This window comes from Phocoena sinus, chromosome 10 (genome assembly GCF_008692025.1).
Source record: "Phocoena sinus isolate mPhoSin1 chromosome 10, mPhoSin1.pri, whole genome shotgun sequence".
Classification (NCBI taxonomy): Eukaryota; Metazoa; Chordata; class Mammalia; order Artiodactyla; family Phocoenidae; genus Phocoena; species Phocoena sinus.
In genome coordinates this window covers 16,994,096-17,017,824 of record NC_045772.1, presented here as the reverse complement: position 1 = coordinate 17,017,824, position 23,729 = coordinate 16,994,096, and the positions used below count along the sequence as shown (strand labels likewise).

General features: G+C 41.5%; 1 protein-coding gene across 3 annotated transcripts in view; it reads left to right on the top strand.

Annotated features, from left to right (window-relative positions):
* The window catches only part of C10H12orf75 (chromosome 10 C12orf75 homolog), a 37,789-nt gene extending 17,279 nt beyond the window's left edge, over positions 1–20,510 (top strand). The window contains exons 3-7 of one of the 3 annotated variants that reach the window (XR_004351951.1): positions 14,208–14,243; positions 15,067–15,146; positions 16,491–16,526; positions 19,437–19,466; positions 19,690–20,510. Coding sequence is in view for 2 of the 3 variants with exons in the window: in XM_032647270.1 (XP_032503161.1) it covers positions 14,208–14,243; positions 15,067–15,146; positions 16,496–16,526; positions 19,437–19,466; positions 19,690–19,708 (196 nt within the window). In the remaining variant the exon portion in view is untranslated. Of the gene's footprint in view, positions 1–14,207; positions 14,244–15,066; positions 15,147–16,490; positions 16,527–19,436; positions 19,479–19,689 lie in introns of all 3 variants that reach the window. The other 2 variants (XM_032647270.1, XM_032647271.1) reach the window with 2 other exon arrangements.
* The last annotated feature ends 3,219 nt before the right edge of the window (positions 20,511–23,729 follow it).

Here is a 23,729-nt window from a genome sequence, read left to right as displayed (position 1 = left end):
TAAAAGTCTTTGGGGGGGAATTACGATTGTTTTTTAGAAGTCAGAAACGTTATGATTACTCCCTTAATATATAATAAAAATCAGTTCTCTAGGGAAGGTTTGGGATTTTTACTATATCTCCACTTACCTGTTTATTTGCCTGTTTTCTATAGGCAAGAAGCCAGGATTTAATAACAAATAAAATGATATTTCTGCCCTAAAGTAGGTCAGTGGCTACTGGGGACCAAAATACAGTGTGATTTTAAGTGTTAATTATTAAAATAGTTAATTATTAAATAGTCAAAATTTAATGCTTGTCTGGGTCTTGAAGGGTGAGTAGGAGTTTGTGTAGGAAGGAGAAGGGTGGCAACCCAGGGCAGAAGAAAGAGCACAAAAGGAGGCACGTGGGTGCAGGAGAGCCCCAGCTCTTCTGGGAAGTCAACCAGTCTGCCCTGAGCCTGTGGTGTAGGCTCAGCAGAGGTGGAAGATGAGGCTGGTGGGCTGGAGCCGGCTTGTGGAGGGCCTTTGGTGCCAGGCTGGTCATTGTACTTGGTTTTTATATGCATTCAAGAGCCATTCAGAATTTTAAGGTGGGGAATTACATGACTGTGTTTGATCTTTAGGGTGATGACTCCCAAGGCAGTGGGATATGTGAGATGTGGGAGGGGTGGAGGCACAGGGGATTAATGGCGCTGAGGCCACGAGAGTTAGACAGCAGACAGGACACTGGAAAGGAGCAGAGGTGGTGTGTTCAAGGCGCACTCGGAAATACGATTGATAAGACCCGTTGAATGACTGAATGGGGAAGTAAAGGAAAGGAAAATCTGAGGCGAAGATGACCCTGTGGTTTCAAACTTGAGCCAAGGGAAGGGATGGCTGATGGTCCAAAGAGATCACATGGGCTAAAGGGAGAAGAGAAGCCAGTGCATGTAGAGTGACAGCCACACTGGTCACTTGGTTTCAGTTGGGTGATGTGAGTTCTCTGATGGAGTCAGGGTGAAAGCGAACTTAGGAGTGAGGAAGGGATGCCTGGTCTTTTGTTTTACAACAAAAAGGCAGTAAGGGATAGAAAGATGTTAGTAGCTTAAAGAGGAAGCATATTTTAAGAAATACATTTCTTTTTTTTTTTTGGCCATGCCGTGTGGCTTGTGGGATCTTAGTTCTCCAACCAGGGATTGAAACCCGTGCCCCCTGCAGTGGAAGCACAGAGTCTTAACCACTGGACCACCAGGGAAGTCCCAAGAAATATATTTGTTATAAAAGGAATACTAAGGAAGTTCAGAAAGTATGGAAAAGCATTTTTTTTTAAAAAATTAAAAATCAGCTATTATCCTCCCACCAGAGACAATCATCATTAATATTTTACACTGTTTTCTTCCGTTTCTTTGTGATTATTTCTGCCTAGTTATGTGTATGGATGATTTTGTATATTGAAGTCTGTTTTTCTTTTTCTGTTTATTTTTTACATGGAGGAGAGGTAGGTGTGCCCATAGGCAAAAGGGTAGGAGCAAGTTGAGTACAAAGAGCTGAGGGTAGTTTGGGGAGGTGTTTTCTGTGTGGCTGAGGGAGTTATCAATGTACATAGATTCTACAACATGCAAGAAGGATTAAAAACATAGAAGGGTCCCCTTAGCAACTTGAGATAAGGAGGAAAGCATGGGTGAAGATATATAGAAATTTAATCATCGTAAGACAGACCCACATGTATATCAGGGAGTGAGACTTTTTTTTTTTTTTTTTTTTTTTTGCGGTACGCGGGCCTCTCACTGTTGTGGCCTCTCTCGTTGGGGAGCACAGGCTCCGGACGCGCAGGCTCAGCGGCCATGGCTCACGGGCCCAGCCGCTCCGCGGCATGTGGGATCCTCCCGGACCGGGGCACGAATTCGTGTCCCCTGCATCGGCAGGCGGACTCTCAACCACTGCGCCACCAGGGAAGCCTGAGACTTTCTTTTTTCTCTCCCTCTCTTTTCAAAAATAAATCACAGTACACTAACATGCAGAAAAAAACAGAAGTAAATTCAACGTGATGACATTTGGCTATTTTCACAAACCTGCAAATCAACCATGCTTTTATTTTTTATTTTTTTAACATCTTTATTGGAGTATAATTGCTTTACCATGGTGTGTTAGTTTCTGCTTTATAACAAAGTGAATCAGTTATACATATACATATGTTCCCATATCTCTTCCCTCTTGCGTCTCCCTCCCTCCCAGCCTCCCTTTCCCACCCCTCCAGGTGGTCACAAAGCACCGAGCTGATCTTCCTGTGCTATGACTAGCTATCTATTTTACGTTTGGTAGTGTATATATGTCCATGCCACTCTCTCACTTTGTCATAGCTTGCCCTTCCCCCTCCCCATATCCTCAAGTCCATTCTCTAGTAGGTCTGTGTCTTTATTCCCATCTTACCCCTAGCCATGCTTTTATTTTATTTCAGTGAATTATCTTAGCTATTTGGCACAAATAGGTCGTGTTGGGATATTTTTGGTTGGAAATGGCAGAAGCCCAGCTTAAACTGGCCTAAACAAACAAACATAAAGGAATTTATTGGCATGTGTAACGGAAAACTTCCAAGGGTTAAGCCTTAGTCACAGCTGGATCCAGGTGATTGAATGACAGGAAGAAACTCTCTCATCTCTACTTTCCTGTGTTTGGCTCCATGCTAAGGCAGCTTTCCCCCAGTAGTGATGGAGATGGCCAGTTTCTATCTCATCAGCTTAATAATTCCTGTAGAAAAAGAGCTTCTCTTTCCCCGTAGTTTGATCAAAAGTCCTAGGGCTAGGCTTTCCCTGGCCAAGACGTGGGGTCAGGTGCCTCTCCCTGAACCAGTCAGTGGACCAGGGGAACGTGGGCTCTCATTGGCCAGGCCTGGGTCACGTGCCCACTGCTGCAGCCAATCGGTGTCATTAACCTCACCTAACCATATGGCTAAACAGTGGGAGAGAGGTGATGCTGTTACCAGAATGGGGGAGAATTATAACTGGGCAGGCAGAAGAGAAGCAGCTTCTCCATGTAGGTCACCTTCCATGTTATTTCAAAAAAATCTCTTGATTTTTAAGAATACATATATATTCTATATATATGACTTTTCCAAATATATGTTGAATAACAAGTTGACTCAAATTTAATGTCTGCTGTTGAACATGAAAGCTTGCGGCCACTCAACTTAAACAAGGTTATTCAAATACTTCTTTCACTTAAAACTTGTAAAGTGATATTTCATTAAGATTTTTTTCTGGGTAAAGTAATTTTATTGTTATGGAAGGTGACAGCTATAGAGAAAAATATCTTGGAATGAGTTATCATAAAACACGCCGAAGGGACTTCCCTGGCAGTCCAGTGGTTGAGACTTTGCCTTCCAAGGCAGGGGGTGCGGGTTCAATCCCTGGTCGGGGAGCTGAGATCCCGCATGCCCCGAGGCCAAAAAAAACCCCAAAATATAAAGCAGAAGCAATATGGTAACAAATTCAATAAAGACTTTAAAAATGGCCCACATCACAAAAAAAATCTTTAAAAAAACAACAACAACAAAAACATGCTGAAGCTCTTTTTTTTTTTTTTTGCGGTACGCGGGCCTCTCACTGTTGTGGCCTCTCCCGTTGTGGAGCACAGGCTCCGGACGCACAGGCTCAGCGGCCATGGCTCATGGGCCCAGCCCGTGGGATCTTCCCGGACGGGGGCACGAACCCGCGTACCCTGCATCGGCAGGCGGACTCTCAACCGCTGCGCCACCAGGAAAGCCCAGCTCTGTCTTTTTTAAAACATGAAATTATGTATCTCTAATCTTGAGTTTCCTTGGAATTCTTAATAAATTTCTTGCGTCATATACACCGTGTCAGCTGAGCCCTCTCCTAATTACAAGCCTGAGGGTATCTGATAGCCTTGTTTCTCCTCTGTGACATGGCAGGCAAGGCTGTCTTCTGAAGTGAGGTAGCATTGAAAAATTCTACCCGTCTTCTGGGGTGGAAGTAGCATTGAAAAAGCATGCATTTTGGAAGCAGACAGACCTCTGTTTAAACTGCTCTCCATCCTTTACTAGCTGTGTGATATTGTGTCTTTAATCTTCTTATCCGTAAAATTGGGATAATAATAACCGTTCAGGGTAACCGTCTTCATCATTATCCTCATCATTCTCAATGGTAATAGCTCATCTTTACTGAGAACTGCATACCATAGAGTGATTTCCGGCACTTAAAGTACATTATCTCATTCAGTACCCCCAACAGGCTGATGAAGACAGCAGTGCTCTTTCATTTTACAAATGAGGAGATGGGACACAGAGAGGTTAAGTAACTGCTTAATGGTTATGATGGTTATCAGTACAGTATATTCAGCTCCTAGGATAATACTTGGTATTATGTGTTGCTATCCTGCTCCCCCATCCTGTCCCCCCGCCCCCTGCCCGTAGATGGTAGCTAGAATTATTAGGTGGTTTAAGGGTTGTTGAAAAGATTTGGCAGTGCCTCTGTTATGAATCCCTGATGGCAGAAGACCCAGTGCATTGAGGGCCTTGCTGTGGTTAGAAATCTCACATTCCCATTGGTTGCTCATCAATACATGGTCAGATTTTCCTTGGTGGGGCCCAGTGGAATAAAAGGCAGAGAAGCAATTGAGTGGGTTCATTCAGGGACAGAGAGGGGTTGGTGGTGACCGGCAAGTATGGTTGAAATGCTTGACTGCAAGGCACATGCTAGAGAGAGGGGGAGGGGAAGCCCTAAGGGGCTGATGAACAGGGAGAGCTGGGACTGGAGGCTTCTTGGGAATTGTGGGGAGGGGAGAAAGAAGGATTTTTTTTTTTTTCCCTAAGGAGTGGGATTGTCTACTCTAAAATATCAGAGGTGAAATAGTTGCAGGAACTAAGCTCCATGGAGCACTCCTGGGATTAAGTTCTTAGAGCAGCAGTAAAAGTTGCTGGGATAGAGGAAGCCAGCAAAATGTGAAGCAAGAGGTCGTTTAGGTGGTTTTCATGGGATTTAAAATTGTCCAAGGTAATGGCGGTTAGGAGGAAAACCTTTGCATCAGGGCCAAAATGTTTAGTGCGTCCGGGGCTGTTATGGCAGGGCTGATGACAACGAGGAGAGTTTTTGAGTGAAAATGAAATTGGCCCCATCTAAAAGAGTGCTTTGGGGAGGTTGGGAGCATTCTGGCTCTGTCTCCTGTTTGGAGACCCTGGGACGAGGGAAAACAAGCTGCTTATTCCCAAGGTTTTGAGAAAAGTGATACATCTGGGAAAAGCAAGGTTTCTTAAAGGGGAGAGAACACTCCTGCCTGCTTTGTAGCAAAGGATACTTCTGCAGCCAATGTTGAAATAATCCAGCCCTGTGTGCTTCTTAGAAGGAGCACAGAGGAGGGGTAGGGAGATTGCAATTTAATTCTTGATCCATTACCCCATACAAAGAGCAAATGTCACTCATGTTCTCCGGTAGTACATTCTGGAAGAAAGAAAGGGGCCCATCCAAGGAGAGAGACTTAAAGCTAACTGTCCTAAGAAGTTTTGAAATTGTGAAGACATGAATGAGATTACATATAGGCCCTAACAGCCAATGATAAAATGTTAATTCTGTCCAATATCATATGTAATTAAATGCTTGGTAGAATCGATTGGAACCTCCATGAAAAGGAGGGGTCATCATAAAAACATATTATAGAGAAAATTAAATGATTCCACTTTATCTAGAGGATGGTAGTGTCAAATGGAAGTAGACATTGTCAATTAATAAGCTTATTCCAAAAGATGATCATGAATGCTAACTAAAAATAGATCATTGGAGCTACACGCATGATCTCCTGAGGCCTCCGTGTTGAAATTGTACCGTTTACAAATCAAAATAAGTTTGGCCTCTGTAGTGACACTGCAAATATGGAAAAAGAAAAGGCTGCAGCCTGTTTTTCTGCTTTTTAGATCATCGCTAATAAGAATAGCTCTGTATTTAGAACATTTTTGTTGATGAATAAGTGAAAAATAAATCCTTTCTTTGCCACAGAACTATGTCGTTCTGGAAGTCTAGGGCAGTGAGAACGTTCTGAATTTTAAGGCACCTGTAGCCACCATGCGTGAGGAGATACTAATTGGAGTGGCTGACGGCTGCCTGATGTTTATCATCTGTTTGTTCCAGAGAATGCACATAATGTGTCCATGTCGTGGTTCCATTATTTTACCTTTGAAACCCTTTTTGTAGGTCACTTGGGACAGCTATTTTATACAACCCAGAAACTAAGCAAATATTGTGACGAAAATATTTTGATTACCATGTGCTACTGAGGAAGAAAAAAGTAGTGGTTTATATTTACTATAGTAACTGAATAAGGTCTCGCTTCACTGAAGTGATCGTTATTGATAGGATGGTAACCAGAGCGGTATAAATGGATTGAAAGGTTTATGTGTTTTGTGTGGAGAGTTAGCTTTAAATAGGTATATGCACGAAATACATTTAATGAAGAAAGGACAGGCAGAGGAAAGCCAGCCCACCCCAAAGAGCAACCACAGACATGGAGCTGGTTTGGAAGTGTCTCACCTTCTGGAACCTTGACTTAAAAGAAGTCAGAGCTTTATGGTTAGAGAGAAATTCAGTGTCTCTGGTTCATTTAGGAGAAGGTCTGCAAAGCTAGTAGGAAGCAGGTGGGTGTGCAGTGACCTAGAGAATCTGGATCAGTATAGATACTCGATCTGAGAAGTGTGAGGAGAGTGCCACGCTGGCTTCAAAAGAAGTAGGCTAGAAGTATTTGGTGGAAACTCTGAGATATAAGAGAGCAGTTTTGAAACCAACGGTTGCTTTTTTTTTTTTTCTTTTTATGACATCGTCCCAAATAGGGGCAACTTTGGTAAGATAGCGATCACTAAACACTATATCGCTCTGCAAAGCCGTTTCTTTTTTTTTTTTAACATCTTTATTGGAGTATAATTGCTTTACAATGGTGTGTTAGTTTCTGCTTTATAACAAGATGTGTCATTTTTAAACTATCAACTGAGGATTTAGCTTTTCAGCAATCCCCAAAGTGGGGGGAAATGATGGACTGGTGGTCTACCCTCAATCACACTTGGCTCTGCAAACATTTTTATGAATGCAGTGGCCGAAAATCTGCGTCAGACACTGGGAGCATGTGATCTCACTCTAGGAGATTATCACGAGACTCAGTGGATGGCTTTAACTTGGACACATGCTTTCTCCCGCAACACCTGTCCTTTGATAAAAGAAGCTAAATCTTTGTTAACAAAGAGAGACCCGATGGTAATTAAATGTCCAGTGTATTTTTTAAACCTGGTCCCAAATTGTTAACATATGCTCCATGGTTCTTAGGAAATGTTCTTGCGGTTTAAAAGTTTTTTTTCAAAAGATGTGACATGACCTTTTGATTAAACAATATCGCACTATTACATTTTCTTTCTAAATGTGACATCACTTTCCACAAATTTTCAGATGCTGTATATGCCCAGAAATGAGACACTGTCTTGAGACCAGAGAAAGCAATTTACCAAGAGGCTTTCGGTCATGCTCCCTCTGGAAAAAAACAAGTTTATTACACAAGTTTACTCTGTAGAGTAGTGGCTCATAGGGATTTAAAAATGGAGGAACTAGGCTTCCCTGGTGGCGCAGTGGTTGAGAGTCCGCCTGCCGATGCAGGGGACGCGGGTTCGTGCCCCGGTCTGGGAAGATCCCACATGCCGCAGAGCGGCTGGGCCCGTGAGCCAAGGCCGCTGAGCCTGCGAGTCCGGAGCCTGTGCTCCACAACGGGAGAGGCCACAGCAGTGAGAGGCCCGCGTACTGGAAAAAAAAAAAATGGAGACACTACTTGCTAAACTTAATCTAGGTCTTTTAGTACCTCTTCGCTCCTTTACTCTTTGGACCCAAGAAGTAAGTCTTCCTTCTAAAATGTGTCCTGGGCACAACTGTGAAACGGACCCGGTTTATACCCGAACCCCAGATCTTAGTTCCAGCCCCTCCCCTGGGGCCCGGCCCCCTCTTTCACGTGCCTCTCCCTTCATTGACACTGAGGCACACGTGATGGATAATAGAGAACTTGAATTTGTAACTTAAGCCAACAGGTAAGATTAAACTATATTTAAATCTTAGCCTTTCCAGAGCCTCCAAATTATTCAAATGGGTGGTTGCTTACACCACTGAATAAAAAAATCCAGCCTACCTGCCTCTTTACACTCCACCCCCCCTTCACTTATTTGGGGACGCCAGAAATCGAGGGGGGCCGTGACCTTCTCATCTCGTTGCATTTGCCGTGATATTAAGGCATTAAGACTGTGTTAAGTGGCCGGGCTTTCTCTGTTAGCTGTTTTAGATTCAGTTACACATTGCAGGGGGTAGTCTGTGGCCATTTAGTCCCTGGTTAGATTAGAGACAGCTGTTGTAGCCTCGTCTATTTCCCATTTCCTCTCTCAAGAGCACTAGACTGGGCTAAATTAAAATTGAGGTGAAGCTAATGATGAAGAGCTGACTTTCTCTCCCCATCTTTGCCAGCCAGAAACTTTCTATTTTCCTGGCAGGGCCTTTGAGAATGGGGTAGACCAGCTGGGTAAGAGGCATGGAATTGGGTCCCCTCGCCTGAGTGATTGCCTTGTTAGGGGGTGGTTGTCCCCCTCAGGACCTACTGCAACCACCCCTTATTGCTACGGGACCCACAAATAGAATCAGATCTCAGGATGCTCCCACGGGACAAGCACAATGTCTGACCTGGGAAGAAAGAGCTTATACTGCAAGGTAATTGCAGGCTTGTGCATTTTCTTCTACCAGAATCCTCAGGAATATGTATGGAATTGGCTTCTAAGGGTGTGAGACCAAGCGTATGCTGAGACTGAATTTATTGATATTGTTGTATTTAACAGAGATTCCAGATTTAATTTAGGTGCATGGCTAGGACTCTTAACAGTTTAGTCAACTTGGTTGATGAAACTAAACTGAAGGAGCTTATGCTCTCACCAGGGGAGGAGTATGTCAGAACTTCTCTGGTGTGATGGAGAGGAAGGAATCCAAAGGCGTGAAGAGATAGGAAAGCTGGTGTGAATTTCTCAAGTGTGAGCTGCTCCCCACTGCGGAGGAGACCCCCTTCCCTAGGAGACTGAGCAAATTGAGAGACACATAGTGAAGGGAGTACCAAGATGACTGTCCTCTATAACATGGCTATGACAGTTGGGAGATGCTGCCCTTAAGATGGGTTCTTTGTTTCCTTGGGTGTGACGGGATCCCAGAGAAGCAGAGGCCAAGAACTGAACCACCTAAGACAAGGTGGGCACACTCGCCATAACAGACAGCAGGGATGAAGAGGCAGAATGTTTCATCCTGGAAGGAATTTTGATGAGAGCTAGTTGATCACAATCTCCCTAGGGATAGATGAGAAGGATGGCCACCTAAGGGTTCATTTTCTCCCTCTGTATATTTTATAAGAGGAAGACTTCTGGTCTGTGAGCCAGAAAGCTGAGTCATCACAATGGAAAGCCATAGCCTCTTAACCCAGTTTTCAAACCCCAGTCAGACTCAGAGTAATTAAGGCCACATTCCCTTGAGGGAATTTTAAACACGGCCACATGAATGTACGGTAGATATTTTTTCACATCTTCCCCAAAGGATTTGTGTTCATTTACTAGAGCAACTGTGTGCAGAACAAAAGGAAGTACCTGGACCTTTTAGAGATTTCTAGGCACTGGCTCTGAGTTGCTGTTAACACCTGAGGACCCAAAATGCCATTATGGGTGATCAGTCCATGTGTGGGCTTATAGTGGTCAGGTAAAAAATGGAATTTTGGCTAACCTAAAAATTGCAGTGAGTCCGGTAGTCTGCAGATCCCATACTCTGGTTGTTTCCTCAGTTTGTGAGTTCATAATCAGAGTAGATGTATTTGGCAACTGGAAGAATCCCCACATTGGCTCTCTGACCTGTGAAGGAAGGGCTATCTTGGTAGGAAGGGTCAAGTAGAAGCCTATGGAATTTCCCTTCTATACCAGAATAATATACAAAAAGGAATACTGCATTCCTGGTGGAGTTACAGAAATTGGTGCCCTCACCAAAGACTTGAAAAAATGAAGACGCTTCTCATGTCTCCTTTTAACTTGCCTCTTTGGCCCATGTGGAAGGCAGATTTATTTTAGAGAGTGACTTTGGATTCTTGTAAACTTGATGAAATGGTGATTCCAATTTCAGCTGCTGTTCAAGGTGTGGTATCTTTATTGAAAACACTCAACATAGCCCCTAGCTCCTGTTTTGCAACCTTTGGCGAATACTTTACCTCTGAACTGGTTTGCGAGGATAACAGAAGCAGTTTGCTTTTACCTGGCAAGGCCAACAGTATACCATCACAGTGTTGCCGTTCATCCTCTATTCGGCAGTATCTTGATGTTACTGATGTCCCACAGCACGTCATACTGGTCCAATACACTGATGACATAGTAATTGGGCCTGATAAACAGGAAATAACAGGTACTTTAAATGCTTTAGTGAGACACGTTCAATGCAGGGCTGGGAGATAAACCCTACTCTTGCTACCAAGTAATGTGTCAGTTCGTGTCCAGTCAGGGTAAAGGAAACCACATTAAATATTTTAGCAGAGAGAAATTACTATTAGGAATTGGTTAAACAGGTCATGGAGGATTGAGGATGTAAGAAGGGAAGGCTGAGGTCGTAGGGAGAGTTATAACAGGAAGTGGCTACTGTTCCTAGGGCAGGAGTGACAAAGGAAGGAAGTTGGGGTTATTGGAATCTAGGACCTGGAAGAGGAGCATTTCTCTGGGGCTGGGACACTGACTTCTGGAGAGAGGGCACTGCCAGGCTGGTGTAATCGCAGCTGAATGTTGTAATCCAGCAGTAACCACAGCTGGAGGCCACATAGTAGCCACTGCCCACCCACTTGCGCTGTAGTGACCCGAAAAGGAGTGTTAACAGGGCCTGTCCTGGAAACTGGAACCAGCTGCTGGCGTGCTGTAGGCTGGAGCAGCACGCAGAGCTAGAAGGAGCAGCCCTTTCCCTTCTTTTTGCATTTTATGTCTCTTGAGCATCCCATTTGGTAGAACCTAGCAGGGAGCCGGGCGGCAAAGGAGGATGTTTCTCAGAGTCCTCGCCCCGGCGTTGCAGAACGTGGGAGGGTGGGTCCAGCACAGTTTCCCTGGCCAGAGCAGATTTTGTGTTGCTAGGCCACGTAGTTGTTTCCAGTTGTCGACCCCTTGGTAATCTGTGCTGGCTTTCCTTCCCCTTATTGACATCAGCCTCCATGGTGGTGCCATTGGGACCGGAGCGGGGGGAGCGGGGAGGGAAACTGGTGAAAGTTACCTTTCACTTTTTGTTTTTAGGTGATTTGATTGATGGTATCTGGTCCCTTGCCTCCTATAACCGCGTGTTTTGGTTCCCTTGGTAGAAGCCTTATTCTCAAGGTTTCTTCCCTATTCATAGTAGATTCAGGGGTGTTCTCGTCCCTGAATCCCTTCATTCACACTTCCCATTTTCAGTGCCTCTGCCTGTAGGCACCTGGGCATTGACTCCTGCGCTGTGCTTCAGAACTATTATTTAGAAGTGGATTGCTACACTAGGAGATTTCCCCTGGTTGAGGTATGTCCACTTGCTTCTTGTCTAAAGCAGCAAGTGTACGGGTAGGCTGAGTTTGTGGAGATATTTGGACCAATCAACTCCCGAGCAGTGTGGTCTGGCCTTTTCCAGCTCATCTGATGTGAATCGGCCTCTTTTTCACTTCGTCGTTTCCAGCATGGACTAACTCAATCTTCAGTCTCTGTTTCCTAAGGGCAGACTCCAGGGTGAAGTCATCTCATTCTTTGTCTTTAGTACCAGCAGAAAATAGGGCCATGATGTCCGTGATCGAGGGTCCTCCAGACTCTGTCAGCGGCTGCTGTTCTCGCCAAGGCGGAGTCCGTGTGGCTTTCTGTCCTGTGCTTCCTCCCCACTTCCTTCCCCGCTTTAGGAACAAGTCTTGTGATCCGTCAGCAATCACAGCTGCAGGCTGCACAATGGCCACTGCCCTTCCACTAAAGCTGTCGTGACCAGAAAAGAAAAATAATCAAGTTCCTCGTGAAAAACAGTGGCTCATCCAAGGGCTCCATGGTGGGGGGTGATCTGGCCCGAGCGCAATTCCTAGCCCGATGCTCTGGATTGGCAGCATCGAAGAAGGACCACAGGCTATGTTCATTACTTTAGAAACTGAACGGAAGTCTGCATGTGCCTACAACAAGGCTGCACAGGCTCTACATTAGCAAAATATAAGATTTATTTGCCTTGGATTCGAATTACACAAACACTCTGTGGGAACAATCCCATGCACATCAGAGGCTCCCTTTGGCACTTGTGTGTCTAAGAAAATTATCAGCAAGTGAGATAGTAAGGCCAGTTGATAACAAAATCTTGCAAAATATGTTCTGTGAGGGGAAACAAGTACAGTGATTTAAAGTGGTGCGCAGGTGGGGCAGCCCAGGTGTTCGGACAGCCAGGCCATTACTCAAAACCTAAAACAGTTGGGTTTTAGGGCATTGAATAATTTATGAGAGATAATAGATTAAAAATAATTCACTATTTTTTTACATTAGGGGAAGTTAAATATATTTTAAAACACTGAATAAATCCTTAAGATGGATTAGGCAAAAGGGGAAAGATTTAAAATACACAGATATGTCATTGGATATGAAAAGAATATCTGTGAGAAAAAACGAGACATTGTATATGTCCAAATCTGCCAGTTTCAGCTTCACAAACAATTTCATTATAATGTTGGCCATTCAGAACCAGAGTAAACAGTTCTGATAATCTTGAACGAGTTTGTCACCATCATTTTTCCTAGTATCTGTACTAACGGGTTATAAATCCATTTTAATTAAAACTGGTAAACAGCACCTGAAAGTGTTATACCACTTCAATAAGCATAGCACCAGTTCTAATACAGTATGACTTTGACACCTTTGAATTAAAAAACGATCCAACTTTAGCAAGAGATAAATGAAGTTGATAATTAAAAGTGGGTTATGGGCTCAATTTGGACAAATTAGATTGCAGGGTGGCTTTTGCCCTCTATTGGAGTATTTTCTGTGTGCATGGCCAGTGTTTAACAGATAATTTCCAAATCTCCACTTCCTTTCTCTATAGACTTCTGATTTACGGGCTGTTGCAATGAAGCAAAATCTCATGTACATATATACATTCACAGCTTTCAAATGTGTGAAACCATGATATGACAATCCCAGCAATTAAAAGATTCAGTGAAGCTGTTTAGATGTTTTCAGTCTGCTTTCTTCTTAACTGAAGCCCCTTATAATTACAAGTTGAGTTCAGCGAGATACATTTGAACCTTGTTTTTTTTTTGTTTTCTTTCAGAAAAATAACTAATGTATGCTAGCTAGTACTTCAAGGTAAACTTCCTGATCTAAAAATACGCCAATGAATTCTAGTAGAATATGGATTCCTCTTATTCAAGGAAAGACACTGTGCATTTTAAAGTAGTGATTCCCTCTAGAAATTTCCTTTGAACATTTCCCTCTTTGCAGTAGATCATGTATAAAATGGCTGTTTTTTTTAGATAAAAGAAAGTTAAATTGACTTTAACTCTTTTTGCACTAAGGAAATCTTTCATACCTAGAACTGTGCTGCTGAACTGGCATAAGAGACACAAACTCATAGTGTGTTAGGACTAGAAGGGACCTTGGGCGTCATCTGGTCGACCCCGTTATTTTACAGATGAGATACAGGCTGGCAACTTGCCCACAGCCTGTCACACAGGGAGCGGGTGGCACAGCCAGACAAGAACCCAGGCTTCCTGACACCCAATTTATGTGCTCTTTCCAGTATTGGCTGCCCTCAGGTTTTTTGTTTTTGTCCCTCGAATTAGTGTTTTCTGGTTTTTTAATTAAAATTTTTTTAATTGAAGTATAGTTGATTTACAGTCTTGTGCCTATCTCTGCTGTACAGCAGAGTGACTCAGTTATGCACATATGGACATTCTTTTCTTTATATTCTTTTCCATTATGGTTACCTCAGTGTTTGATCTTGTTCAGCAATTGGACTTATCGGCATTTGATGGATTTGAGCTTTTTGGTAAGTAGAAAACTGCCAATTTCTTAGTGTATAAATGATTGAGGTGAGGAGAATCCTGTGTTACAGAAATACTCGATGGAAGAACTTGAAATAAACAAAATTGGCTTTAACTCGTCAGTCCCTCTTTTCTCAGAGCCAAAAATGAAGTCTCTGACTGTGTAACCAAACAGCTCATAGCAAACGTTTTTGACCTTTTAGAACAGAAGAATCAATAACAGAAGATGACAAGAGGAGGTATGTTTGGTGTTGAAGCTACCTTTAATTTGAATAATTTTGGTCCCACCTCATGGATTTAATTTAACATGAATTAATTTAACTCATGCATTTAATCGACCACTGTAGCACATTGCCAGTAATACAGATTCCACCAGGAAAACTTATGGCACAGAGAATACAGGTAGGAGCATGCAGTGTGATAAATATCTTGCCCAGGGACCATAATCTTTGCGTCTTCCAAACAAGCTTGGTTTGTCCTGTGCACACGGCTTGTGCTAGTTTCCATCTTGTGGCCTTTGGATGTGCTGTTCTCTAAAATTGGATGATATCTCTTCCTTCCTTCCGCCTTCTCCGTCCTTCCATCCTCTGATTAGCAGAACTCCACTCTCATTATTCCTTATCTCTCTCTCTTCCTCCTCACTTTATACCTACCTACAGGTAAAGTGTTTTTGTGTGTCCATAGCACCTCATACCACATTGACCACTCTGAATTCTTGATAAATGTTGACTGATTAACTGTAACATGTCACGCTACTGATGTTTATTACTCTACTAAATTGTAAAAATCCTAACTTCTCTTCTTTCTCATTGCAAGTAAAATATCTAAAAATTCTACTACACAGCTTTCCTTTTTTTATATATAGCTTCTTTTTTTTTAACATAGAAAAACAATGATCTCTCCAAGGGCAATAATATTCTGAATTCTACTTTTGAAAAGTCATGAGTTATTTTAATAATTCTATAATTGTTTGAAGGGCCCCATGCTCTCATCATTTTCTGCAAATGTTTAGTAACCATGTAGTTTGGTCTGATTTTTCTCTCTCTGCTTCTTTTCATCAAGAAACTATGGAGGGGTGTATGTTGGTCTACCATCTGAAGCTGTCAATATGGTGTCCAATCAAACAAAGACTGTGCGAAAAAGTAAGTAAAACCATGTGATGTTTACTCTCTCTACATGTTTATTTTTTTTTGTTTTGTGAAAAACGTATGAAATGTATATTTCAGCTTGCCTGACTCACCCTACATATTTCTGACTTACAGTGAACTGTGTATAAGAGCCATAGCTGGGACTTCCCTGGCAGTCCAGTGGTTAAGACCCTGTGCTTCCACTGCAGGGGGCGTAGGTTTGACCCCTGGTCGGGGAACTAAGATTCCGCATGCTGCTCGGTGCGGCCTTAAAAATAAAACCCTAAAAATCTGTATCTGCTCATTGTAATCATTTGTTGAAATTGCCACCCACATGATGAGAGTAATTCCAGAGCAAAATGTAGCTTCTGTTTGTCGTTATGCTCCGTGGATATTTTAAATTTCTTGTTAATTTCAGCGATGATCAGTGTGAAAATGAAAGCAAACATTTCAGTAAGTTTATGGAGTTTTTGTAGAACATAAAGGTACATTCCTATAATATATTATAAATGTGACTGATAAGTAGTCTGGTGATTAGAAGAAAATTAACTGTCTTTTGTATAATGAAATGAAGTGGAGGCTCCTTTTTCTGAGTTTTAGTAGTTAGTAATTGCAGGGCTAATGAAGTTCTTTTGATAAGAGGTACGATTGCAGCCTTGTAGATAGCTTCTTGCTTAAGTAAATTTTTTTAAAATAATTTTTTTAAATTTATATTATTTATTTTTGGCTGTGTTGGGTCCTCTTTGCTGTGCACGGGCCTTCTCTAGTTGCGGCGAGCAGGGGCTACTCTTCATTGCAGTGCCCGGGCTTCTCGTTGCTGTGGCTTCTCTTGTTGCGGAGCACGGGCTCTAGGTGCATGGGCTTCAGTAGTTGTGGCACATGGGCTCAGTAGTTGTAGCCCTTGGGTTCTAGAGCACAGGCTCAGTAGTTGTGGCGCACGGGCTTGGTTGCTCCGTGGCATGTGGGATCTTCCTGAACCAGGGCTTGAACCTGTGTCCCCTGCATTGGCAGGCGGATTCCTAACCACTCCGCCACCAGGGAAGTCCCTTAAGTAAATTTTTAAGTGTGGCTCGTGGTGAAGAATGCTGATTTACTAATCACTGTACAGTTGTCTGATAATATGGTTTTAAAGAACTATTAATATGTACACATAAAATTACATATATGTAATATTTGATTTAATTTGTACACAAGCCTTTATTATTTCTTAATGTACTATGGTTATTTGTTCCTCATTGTTTTTTCTCTACTCGATGATTTAGACTCAAATACATATATGTCACAACTATTTGTAGTTTTGTAGGAAACTGGAATATATTCTTTATAACTGAACATTTCTTAATTTTCTCTTTTTTTAAGATTAGAAGAAAGTAATATCATGACAATAATCAAGAGGTACTGTATATTTTTCTAAATAATTCTATATATTTAGCCTGGATGAATGAACTGTAGATATTAATGCTCTATATTTCTAAGAAATCTCGAGCTTGAGTATGAGGAGGGGTCTCATCTTGTGGTTAAATCTGTGGAACCCAATATATTTTATTGTAAAGAGGTCTTTAAGGACTAGATCAATTTTCTTTGCAGTTACTTTTTTTTCATTAATATTTTTTCAAATGTAACTTAATTCATTTAATAAGAACAAGCTGTTTGCCTATACTACCAGGGTTTCACTCTTCATTGACAAAATCTTTGAGGGGCTAGGACCTTGGAAGTGACAGACAAGGAGAGACTAGAGAGGTTGGGAATTAGATTAGGATCAATATTAAATGTTTGGCAATAGTCAGGAGTAGTTGATATACAGAGAGAAGATGTACCAGTACCAAAACTCCAGTAGAGATAGGCAATTGTCAGTGTGCAAAGATGCAGTTTTTCAGGAAGGAATAGTAAAATCATAGACCAAGTTTAAAAGATGAAGCACTGTGGACCTGGTGAAGAGCTTGGAGTTAGAATTATAAGACAAACAAGAACAAGGACAGAAGAAAAATAGCTTTCATTTATTAACTACTGTCTGGGTACTAGTCTCTAGAAGCTACTGAGCAGCATTTCCATTGAGGAGAAGAGTTTCTGTTTACCTGGACCAAAATGCATGCAATGCTTAGATCCCCACTGTCTTTCAGTCTTGCTGAATGACATCCCACTTCTTTTGAACATCCAGTGATCAGGAATGCTCTGTCTCCTGAGATAGCCCATTCTCTTTTGGGTGTCAAACAACCCTGGATTTGAATTCAGGCTCTTTCACTTTCTAGCCGGGCAAGTTCCTTCGCCTGATGCTTATTGAAGGGTTTGTGTTAGGATTAAATGTGAAGTAAATGGTAGCTTCTGCTATAATTGTCATTGTCATCATCACCATCAATATCATCATCACTGTACCATCATCCTTTTTTGTAACCAGAATCCAGCCATTGGTAGATCAGAAGCAAGACTGATCTGATATTGAACCAGCTTCTGGCTGAGGGCCAGTACTGATGCTGGTGTCTGGGATGGGATGGGTTGCAGAATAAGCTCACAGGTGGAGACAAATAAGCTTCCCTACTGGAGAAAAGGGACATGGAAGCTGTAACTGGTTTCTTCTGGACAAGAAATACAACAATATTGGGCAACTGCTTTTTCAAAGACCCTCTCATCAAGGTTGCAGCATTATGGAGCATTATTCCCTAGTGCCCATAACCGCGTTAGGATGTTGAGCTTCTCTTTAGGAACTTGCTGGAGATTTTCTATTTCTAGTATTTTTAACAGAGTTCTAACTCTCATGTAGATTTCTAAGTTCCCTGCTAGTTTTCCCTGATGCAGCAGTAGTTTTACTATTTGCATCAAATAGAAAAGATAATCTAGTTGAAAGTAAACATATATTAGTGTTTACCCTCCTGAAAACAGGGTGTATTTCAAAAAGCATCTGAATAGCGTGGGAAGAAGTGCTGTGTAGATAGATATCTGGAGACTCGGTAGCTCTGCTGTTAACACAGGACCTTAGATGAATCCCTTACCTTCCCCCAGCTTCACCCAGTTTCAGTTTTTACATGACAGAGTTACACAAGATGATTGTCCAGCTTTGTATATGGATCTAAAATTTCCTGATAACAGTTGAGCACTATTGCTGGTTAGTCAGTCCACATAACATTAGACAGCTAGGTAGAATATTTCCCTACTGCTCGTGGCTATCAATATAAAAATAAAAACTATTTTATTGCCATCCCTCTCTCTCAATTCCCGCCATTCTTTACCTCTATTGCTAAACAATCCATTTGCCTCTTTTGAATTATCTGAAAAGTTTTCTAAGTTGATAGGCTGTCCATTTACTCAATTGCTAAGCGCCCATTGTGGTACTTATCTGTGAGGCATCTGGATGCATGGCATCTGAGCTTAAATTATTGGGCAGAAACCCTGATGAGAAGAGACATTTTATGGAAAAGATTGGAGACACTTTTTTTTTTTGACCTAACATATAAAACCTCTCTAGAAATAAAGCCATGGAACTCACTCAGTGACCCAACTTCAAAGTTGATTTGGTAAGGTTTTTTTTTTTTTTGTGGTACGCGGGCCTCTCACTGTTGTGGCCTCTCCCGTTGCGGAGCACAGGCTCTGGACGCGCAGGCTCAGCGGCCATGGCTCACGGGCCCAGCCACTCCGTGGCATGTGGGATCCTCCCGGACCGGGGCACGAACCCATGTCCGCTGCATCGGCAGGCGGACTCTCAACCACTGCGCCACCAGGGAAGCCCTGATTTGGTTGCTTTTTGAAGCAAATTGAGGAATGATTTCAGAATCAAAGTTACTTATATCACGATACAAATGTGTATTTCTTCCCTAGATGACCCCAGGGTGAAAGTTATGCCCATTTAGGTATACGGAGTGCTGCCAGCACAGTGGTGCTTCTCGAATGCCAGTGGATGGGCTCGCTGCATCAGATCCCCTGGGGGAGCTCGAGGTGAAGTGGATGGCTCGCCCCTCTTCCCAAGAGGGTCTGACCAAACAAGGAAGGGATAGACTGTGGCTGAGCAGTTGGTATCTCTGTGAGGTTGCCGTGCAGCTTGGTTCAGGCATCCCCCTGTTGTATTTTGGTTATAAGTTTAGAAGTCTCTCTCTCCACCTGACTTGGTCTCTTCATATAAGTGTCATCAGTGCTTCACACTGTGCTGGCCACATATTCAGTCTCAAATCAGTACCGGACAGATGTTGAACATGTGTTTTACTGAAAAGAAAATCAGTAAATAATTTGCCGGCTTAACGCTGATATGTTTTTATCTAAGTGGTGCCTTTTCGCACTTGCTAACTCTTTTCCCTTTTTTGTTTCTTGCCTTCATAGCCTGCTCATCAAGATCTGGATGGAATTTTTGCTTTGTGGGATTTTTTTTTTTTTTTTTTTTGCAGTACGCGGGCCTCTCACTGTTGTGGCCTCTCCCGTTGCGGAGCACAGGCTCTGGACGCGCAGGCTTAGTGGCCATGGCTCACGGGCCCAGCCGCTCCGCGGCATGTGGGATCTTCCCAGACCAGGGCACAAACCCGTGTCCCCTGCATCGGCAGGTGGACTCTCAACCACTGCGCCACCAGGGAAGCCCGCTTTGTGGGATTTTGTAACGTGCACAGACATTTCCAAGGAAATTCTAAGCAGTCGCCCCCCCACCGCCCCAAATTCTTAGTTTATAGTTAAAACCATGGTACATATTGAATGTTGTGGTACTAGAAAGGAATTGGTTAAACAACACATGTATATGGAACTATATTTGATCCACCTGCGGAAGACAAGCTTACAAAGGGTTCTTGCCCAGCTGGCTGCTGTGTCCCAGCTGCGTTCTCACCCTGGCCATCCCCACAGCTCATGAAGATCATGTCTTTTCACTGATACATGTTTGATAGTTTTTATATAACAAAATCCTTCATCTATTTATAACTTACAATAATAAGGCACTATCGATGAATTACCCAAAGTAATATATTTGTCTGTTATCTTTCACTATTTCTACTTCATGTTAATTTTTAGCTGTAAAATTGATTCTTACTGTTATCTCTTTCCTTTTTTACTATTTGGTTTTCAGCTTTATTTAAATATCAGAGGAGTTTCTTTATTGAGAACAGTGTACTACATGGCAGTACTTAAACTGTTGAGGTTTGCATGCCGTATGTACATTTTGATTAATTTCCTATTTTCTTTAGTCAAAGGCTTAGGTAACTACAAATACTTCATAGCCATTGAGTCTCCCATTCTACCTGTGTGTGATCAGAGCATCTCATCATGTTAATTCTACACTGTTTTCAAGGACTTGTCACTGATGTTAGTTGGATATTTGATAGTGATCATGTGTATCCACTTAGTACTGAAATGTAAATCACTCAATTTACCAGTGTATTTCAACAATTAAAACATTTGTATCCCTCTTTACCTGGATTTCTTCATTATTTTTCAAAAGAGCACTTTCAAATAAGTCACACATTGTGATGTATAGATATAATATATCAGTATAAAAATAAAAATGTATAAATAGATTACTATGAAAAACCAAAATTTTTCACAAGAAGAAAAGCATTATTTTATATATTTGGTCCATACAACTATCATAGGGACATCATATATATATTTTTAAATATCTTTACTGGAGTATAATTGCTTTACAATGTTGTGTTCGTTTCTGCTGTACAACCAAGTGAATCAGCTATATGTATACATATATCCCCATAGCCCCTCCCTCTTGAGCCTACCTCCCACCCTCCCTCTCCCACCCTCCCTCTCCCACCCCTCTAGAGGGACATCCGATTGATCTGAAAAATAAAGCTGAAGATTAGAGTCACTGAGAAATGATTACGATACACCTACTCCTGTCCCATATCCACGTGTCCATAATGGAATTTAGGTGAAACATCAGCAGTTTATCCCATTAGAGATTCACTTTTTGAAAACTTTTAATTTTGAAATAACTTTAGATTTACAGAGGAGTATAAGGATGGTACAGAGAGTTCCTATATGCCTTCATTTTTTAAAACATTAATTTTTATTGGAGTATAGTTGATTTACAATGTTGTGTTAGTTTCTGCTGTACAGCAAAGTGAATCAGTTCTACGTATACATGTATATCCACTCGTTTTTAGATTCTGTTCCCATATAGGTCATTACAGAGTATTGAGTAGAGTTCCCTGTGCTATACAGCAGGTTCTTATTAGTTATCTATTATATATATAGTCGTGTGTATATGTGAACCCCAATTTCCCAATTTATCCCTCTCTCTTCTTCCCCCGTGGTATCCATAAGTTTGTTTTCTACGTCTGTGACTCTATTTCTGTTTTGTAAATAGGTTCATTTGTACCATTTTTTTTTAGATTCCACATATAAGCAATATCATATGATATTTGTCCTTCTTTGTCTTTCTATGTCTGACCAGCTTCCCCTAATGTTAAATAACATCTTACAAAACATAGCACATTTGTCAAAACTGAGAAATTGAACTTTGGTACAATGCTATAAACTAAACTGCAGCCTCTCATTGGGTTCCATTAGTTTTTCTATTACTATCCTTTTTCTGTTCCGGGATCTAACCCAAGATTGCATTGCATTCTGTTGCATTTAGTCATCCTGTCTCCTGAGCCTCCTCTTCCTGGCATTCTTCTCAGTCTTTCTTTGTTTTTCACCACAGAGGTGAAGTGCCCCTCTCATCACGTCATATCATAATATCTCATGATTTCAACATAACTTGTTATTGGTGATATTAACCACAATCACTTGGATAGGGGCGTCTGTCAGGTTTCTCCACTCTAAAGTTTCTTGTTTACTGTTTCCATCCTCTGTTCCTTATAAGTGAATCATAAGTTTAGACCACACTCAAAGGAGAGGGGAATTAACCTCAACCTCCTGGAGGAAAGAGTATCAAGAAATTTCTGGAATTTTTTTTTTTAATTTACTATCTTAGCCATTTTTTAAAAATATTTATTTATTTATTTTTGGCTGCGTTGGGTCTTCATTGCTGTGCTCGGACGTTCTCTAGTTGTGGCCAGTGGGAGCTACTCTTTGTTGCACGGGCTTCTCATTGCGGTGGCTTCTCCTGTTGCGGAGCACAGGCTCTAGGCGAGCGGGCTTCAGTAGTTGTGACACACGGGCTGAATAGTTGTGGCTTGTGGGCTCTAGGGCGCAGGCTCCGTAGTTGTAGCGCATGGGCTTAGTTGCTCTGTGTCGTGTGGGATTGTCCCGGACCAGGGCTCGAACCCATGTCCCGTGCATTGGCAGGCGGATTCTTAACCACTGTGCCACCAGGGAAGTCCCTGGAATTCGTTAAAAGCATTTTTAATATATGTGTGTGTGTGTGTATGTGTGCGTGCACTTTTATATATAAGCATTATATATTATGTATATAATGAAATATTATTCAGCCATAAAAAAGAATGAAAATCTTGCCATTTGTGACAACATGGATGGACTTAGAGGGTATTATGCTTAATGAAATAAGTCATACAAAGAAAGACAAATACTGTATGATTTCACTTATATGTGGAATCTAAAAAACAAAACAAAGGAACAAGCATTACAAAACAGAAACAGAGTCATAGACATAAACAGCTGTTTGCCAGAGGGGAGGGGCTGGGGGGAAGAGTGAAATCGCTGAAGGAGATTAAGAAGTACAAACTTCCAGTTACAAAAAAAGGAGTCGCAGGGATGAAATGTACATTGTGGAGAATATAGTCAGTAATAATGTAGCATCTTTGTATGGTGACAGATGGTAACAAGACTCGTGATCATTTTGAAATGTATAGAAATATCAAGTCACTATGCTGTGCACCTGGAATTAACAAAATGTTGTAGGTCAGTTATACTTCAAATCAAGAGGGAAAGGGGAAAAACCAAGCACCACAGTAATTATTAATTATTTTGGGGGAGATACTTTGAGACTCTGCACATGTCCTGTTTCTCCTTAAAGATTTGTCCGCTAATTTTAGCATTCAGCTTTGGACCTTGCCTGTAGCATATACTGTGGTGTTCCAATGCTGGTTTTCTGCTCCCCTTGTTCCTTCACATGTGTTACTTGGAATTCTTCTCTAAGGAATATTTTGTCTTATCTCCCAAATTTACTTTTTATTCAATCATTTATTTATATCCATATGGGCTCATAGATATTAATTTCTTTAGGTTATAATCCAACACTATAGTCACGATTTTATTGCTCAAATTGTTCAAGCTTTGCCCATTGGTAGTGTTTTCATGTTGGTTCTTGACAAACCCCATCCTTTTTTTCTTCTTAGGTTGACTTTTAATAGCAAGCAGAATAAAAATCCAATTCAAAAGTTAGTTAAAACGCATTCCTAAAACTTCGTCAAATTTAATTATAAATGAGCAGTGTTTTCCATATTATGACAAGTCTTACCATTTTCCTTCAACTAGACATTAGTTAAATTTAGAAGCTCGTGATTCTTACCAGTTAATAATACTTACCACCCACTTACCTATGTCTTAAGGTTAATGATTATAATTTTTATTAAGTATTGCAAAGATCTTGAGTGAAAGTCTTAGAGAAGAATAATTACTAACATTAGGAGCTTTGAAAAGAAAAGTGAGAGATTAGAGAAGCCTTTAAAATGCCTGAAATCTAAGAGTTAATAGCTTTTCAAACTATATTCT